Source organism: Cyclopterus lumpus, chromosome 3, assembly GCF_009769545.1.
Source record: "Cyclopterus lumpus isolate fCycLum1 chromosome 3, fCycLum1.pri, whole genome shotgun sequence".
Taxonomy (NCBI): domain Eukaryota; kingdom Metazoa; phylum Chordata; class Actinopteri; order Perciformes; family Cyclopteridae; genus Cyclopterus; species Cyclopterus lumpus.
This window is the reverse complement of record NC_046968.1, coordinates 30,476,297-30,482,296: the sequence shown is the minus strand read 5'-3', so window position 1 is coordinate 30,482,296 and position 6,000 is coordinate 30,476,297. Positions and strand designations below refer to the sequence as shown.

Here is a 6,000-nt window from a genome sequence, read left to right as displayed (position 1 = left end):
CTCGGCTCCAGGTGGATTTGTGAGTTGCGTTACCTGGAAAGGTTCGTAGAAGAAGGCCTCCACTCCCTCAGACAGACCTCGGATCAGTCCAAAAGGGTTCCCTAGGACGTCCAGACCCAGAACCAGAACATACATCTGCTTGAGGAACTGCAGCCAAAGAAACAACACCATGGTCTTAGGTCACAAGTTGACTGTTCAACCAGAGAGATGTTCTTCTCATCGGTTAGATTAGACTTTAACTGACGGAAGATAGTCGAGAAATGGGGACACTTGGGGTCCTTTGGGGACACATGACACAGGGGGCACATGACACAGGGGCCACTTGGGGTCCTTTGGGGACACATGGGGTCCTTTGGGAACACATGACACAGAGGGGCCACTTGGGGTCCTTTGGGGACACATGACACAGGGGGGCACTTGGGGTCCTTTGGGGACACATGACACAGGGGGGCCACTTGGGGTCCTTTGGGGACACATGACACAGGAGGACACTTGGGGTCCTTTGGGGACACATGACACAGGAGGACACTTGGGGTCCTTTGGGGACACATGGGGTCCTTTGGGAACACATGACACAGGGGGGCACTTGGGGTCCTTTGGGGACACATGACACAGGGGGGCCACTTGGGGTCCTTTGGGGACACATGACACAGGAGGACACTTGGGGTCCTTTGGGGACACATGACACAGAGGGGCCACTTGGGGTCCTTTGGGGACACATGACACAGGGGGGCACTTGGGGTCCTTTGGGGACACATGACACAGGGGGGCCACTTGGGGTCCTTTGGGGACACATGACACAGGAGGACACTTGGGGTCCTTTGGGGACACATGACACAGGAGGACACTTGGGGTCCTTTGGGGACACATGACACAGGGGGGCCACTTGGGGTCCTTTGGGGACACATGACACAGGGGGGCACTTGGGGTCCTTTGGGGACACATGACACAGGAGGACACTTGGGGTCCTTTGGGGACACATGACACAGGAGGACACTTGGGGTCCTTTGGGGACACATGACACAGGGGGGCCACTTGGGGTCCTTTGGGGACACATGACACAGGGGGGCACTTGGGGTCCTTTGGGGACACATGACACAGGGAGGCCACTTGGGGTCCTTTGGGGACACATGACACAGGAGGACACTTGGGGTCCTTTGGGGACACATGACACAGGAGGACACTTGGGGTCCTTTGGGGACACATGGGGTCCTTTGGGAACACATGACACAGGGGGGCACTTGGGGTCCTTTGGGGACACATGACACAGGGGGGCCACTTGGGGTCCTTTGGGGACACATGACACAGGAGGACACTTGGGGTCCTTTGGGGACACATGACACAGAGGGGCCACTTGGGGTCCTTTGGGGACACATGACACAGGGGGGCACTTGGGGTCCTTTGGGGACACATGACACAGGGGGGCCACTTGGGGTCCTTTGGGGACACATGACACAGGAGGACACTTGGGGTCCTTTGGGGACACATGACACAGGAGGACACTTGGGGTCCTTTGGGGACACATGACACAGGAGGACACTTGGGGTCCTTTGGGGACACTTGGGGTCCTTTGGGGACACATGACACAGGGGGCCACTTGGGGTCCTTTGGGGACACATGACACAGGGGGGCACTTGGGGTCCTTTGGGGACACATGACACAGGAGGACACTTGGGGTCCTTTGGGGACACATGACACAGGGGGACACTTGGGGTCCTTTGGGGACACATGACACAGGGGGCCACTTGGGGTCCTTTGGGGACACATGACACAGGGGGGCACTTGGGGTCCTTTGGGGACACATGACACAGGAGGACACTTGGGGTCCTTTGGGGACACATGACACAGGGGGACACTTGGGGTCCTTTGGGAACACATGACACAGGGGGACACTTGGGGTCCTTTGGGGACACATGACACAGGAGGACACTTGGGGTCCTTTGGGGACACATGACACAGGAGGACACTTGGGGTCCTTTGGGGACACATGACACAGGAGGACACATGGGGTCCATTGGGGACACATGACACAGGAGGACACATGGGGTCCTTTGGGGACACTTGGGGGACACTTGGGGTCCTTTGGGGACACATGACACAGGAGGACACATGGGGTCCTTTGGGGACACATGACACAGGGGGACACATGGGGTCCTTTGGGGACACATGACACAGGAGGACACATGGGGTCCTTTGGGGACACTTGGGGTACTTTGGGGACACATGGGGTACTTTGGGGACACATGACACAGGGGAGCACTTGGGGACCTTTGGGGACACATGACACAGGGGGCACTTGGGGACCTTTGGGGACACATGACACAGGGGGCACTTGGGGACACATGACACAGGGGGGCCACTTGGGGTCCTTTGGGGACACATGACACAGGGGGGCACTTGGGGTCCTTTGGGGACACATGACACAGGGGGCACATGACACAGGGGCCACTTGGGGTCCTTTGGGGACACATGACACAGGGGGGCCACTTGGGGTCCTTTGGGGACACATGGGGTCCTTTGGGAACACATGACACAGAGGGGCCACTTGGGGTCCTTTGGGGACACATGACACAGGGGGGCACTTGGGGTCCTTTGGGGACACATGACCCAGGGGGGCCACTTGGGGTCCTTTGGGGACACAGGGGGGCCACTTGGGGTCCTTTGGGAACACATGACACAGAGGGGCCACTTGGGGTCCTTTGGGGACACATGACACAGGGGGGCACTTGGGGTCCTTTGGGGACACATGGGGTCCTTTGGGGAAGGACCTTGAATTGAAGACCAGTACGCTACATTTTGGTAAAACGTTCCATGTATCTATGTATATAACACAATCATAAACATACATAATCTTTTGTAATTACATATATAAGCACTCATATGCATCATGCTTTAGTCACTGACGTTTGTTCTGGAAGGATCATGTAGTATTATAATTATAATAGCTGTCATACATTGTAGTGTTTCTATAATGCATTATAATGTAATTATAAGTTATTTAAATATCATCCAAACTGTACAAGAACACACAACCAGTCTGTCATTAGATCGTTGGCCCTCACCTGCTCACTGTAGTGACGCACCACGGCCCACATCAGCTTCTCTCTGCGGTAAAACTGGTACTTCACCTCGAAGAAGGCCAGCCTGCCGGAGAGGACGAGACCATCAAACACCAGGAAGAAGACAAAGTGACGCCAGACAGCGTCTTCATGGCCCAGAATGCATCTCTCTACAACAAAAAGCAGCAGGAGGCGTCGTACTTGAAGACGAGGTCATCGACGTCCGTCAGCGTGGCTCCGATACTTTTCAGCAACAGGTTGAAAGACTGAAGGGCCGCCGTGTCCTGAGAGGAGTCCTCACCGCTGGAGCCCAGAGACAAACTGAGATGGAGCTGAGAAATGAGATATAACAAGAGATGAGCTGAGAAATGAGATATAACAAGAGAGATGAGCTGAGATATGAGATATAACAAGAGAGATGAGCTGAGATAGGAACTATAACAAGAGAGATGAGCTGAGATATGAGATATAACAAGAGATGAGCTGAGATATGAGATATAACAAGAGAGATGAGCTGAGATAGGAACTATAACAAGAGAGATGAGCTGAGATATGAGATATAACAAGAGAGATGAGCTGAGATATGAGATATAACAAGAGAGATGAGCTGAGATATGAACTATAACAAGAGATGAGCTGAGATATGAACTATAACAAGAGATGAGCTGAGATATGAACTATAACAAGAGATGAGCTGAGATATGAGATATAACAAGAGAGATGAGCTGAGATAGGAACTATAACAAGAGAGATGAGCTGAGATATGAGATATAACAAGAGAGATGAGCTGAGATATGAGATATAACAAGAGAGATGAGCTAAGATATGAGATATAACAAGAGAGATGAGCTGAGAAATGAGTTATAACAAGAGATGAGCTGAGATAGGAACTATAACAAGAGAGATGAGCTGAGAAATGAGATATAACAAGAGATGAGCTGAGAAATGAGATATAACAAGAGAGATGAGCTGAGATAGGAACTATAACAATAGAGATGAGCTGAGATATGAACTATAACAAGAGATGAGCTGAGATATGAACTATAACAAGAGAGATGAGCTGAGATATGAACTATAACAAGAGAGATGAGCTGAGATATGAGATATAACAAGAGATGAGCTGAGATATGAACTATAACAAGAGATGAGCTGAGATATGAACTATAACAAGAGATGAGCTGAGATATGAATTATAACAAGAGATGAGCTGATATATGAACTATAACAAGAGAGATGAGCTGAGATATGAACTATAACAAGAGAGATGAGCTGAGATATGAGATATAACAAGAGAGATGAGCTGAGATATGAGATATAACAAAAGATGAGCTGAGATATGAGATATAACAAGAGAGATGAGCTGAGATATAACAAGAGATGAGCTGAGATATGAGATATAACAAGAGAGATGAGCTGAGATATGAGATATAACAAGAGATTAGCTGAGATATGAACTATAACAAGAGATGAGCTGAGATATGAGATATAACAAGAGAGATGAGCTGAGAAATTAGATATAACAAGAGAGATGAGCTGAGATATGAGATATAACAAGAGAGATGAGCTGAGATATGAACTATAACAAGAGAGATGAGCTGAGAAATGAGATATAACGAGAGATGAGCTGAGATATGAACTATAACAAGAGAGATGAGCTGAGATATGAACTATAACAAGAGAGATGAGCTGATATATGAGATATAACAAGAGATGAGCTGAGATATGAACTATAACAAGAGAGATGAGCTGAGATATGAGATATAACGAGAGATGAGCTGAGATAGGAACTATAACAAGAGAGATGAGCTGAGATATGAACTATAACAAGAGATGAGCTGAGATATGAGATATAACAAGAGAGATGAGCTGAGATATGAGATATAACAAGAGAGATGAGCTGAGATATGAGATATAACAAGAGATGAGCTGAGATATGAACTATAACAAGAGATGAGCTGAGATATGAACTATAACAAGAGAGATGAGCTGAGATATGAGATATAACAAGAGATGAGCTGAGATATGAACTATAACAAGAGATGAGCTGAGATATGAACTATAACAAGAGATAAGCTGAGATATGAACTATAACAAGAGATGAGCTGAGATATGAGATATAACAAGAGAGATGAGCTGAGATATGAGATATAACAAGATAGATGAGCTGAGATATGAACTATAACAAGAGATGAGCTGAGATATGAACTATAACAAGAGAGATGAGCTGAGATATGAACTATAACAAGAGAGATGAGCTGAGATATGAGATATAACAAGAGAGATGAGCTGAGATATGAACTATAACAAGAGAGATGAGCTGAGATATGAACTATAACAAGAGATGAGCTGAGATATGAGATATAACAAGAGAGATGAGCTGAGAAATGAGATATAACAAGAGAGATGAGCTGAGATATGAACTATAACAAGAGAGATGAGCTGAGAAATGAGATATAACAAGAGAGATGAGCTGAGATATGAACTATAACAAGAGATGAGCTGAGATATGAGATATAACAAGAGAGATGAGCTGAGAAATGAGATATAACAAGAGAGATGAGCTGAGATAGGAACTATAACAAGAGAGATGAGCTGAGATAGGAACTATAACAAGAGATGAGCTGAGATATGAGATATAACAAGAGAGATGAGCTGAGAAATGAGATATAACAAGAGAGATGAGCTGAGATATGAACTATAACAAGAGAGATGAGCTGAGAAATGAGATATAACAAGAGAGATGAGCTGAGATATGAACTATAACAAGAGAGATGAGCTGAGATATGAACTATAACAAGAGAGATGAGCTGAGATATGAGATATAACAAGAGATGAGCTGAGATATGAGATATAACAAGAGATGAGCTGAGATATGAACTATAACAAGAGATGAGCTGAGATATGAACTATAACAAGAGATGAGCTGAGATATGAACTATAA

General features: G+C 46.9%; 1 protein-coding gene across 3 annotated transcripts in view; it reads right to left on the bottom strand.

Annotated features, from left to right (window-relative positions):
* vps13c (vacuolar protein sorting 13 homolog C) overlaps window positions 1–6,000 on the bottom strand; it is a 104,666-nt gene that overhangs the window by 15,220 nt on the left and 83,446 nt on the right. For all 3 annotated transcript variants that reach the window (XM_034560899.1, XM_034560881.1, XM_034560890.1), the window contains 3 exons: window positions 3,261–3,391; window positions 3,063–3,144; window positions 34–147 (listed from right to left, as the gene is read on the bottom strand). In XM_034560899.1, the coding sequence (XP_034416790.1) occupies window positions 34–147; window positions 3,063–3,144; window positions 3,261–3,391 (327 nt within the window). The remainder of the gene's footprint in view (window positions 1–33; window positions 148–3,062; window positions 3,145–3,260; window positions 3,392–6,000) is intronic.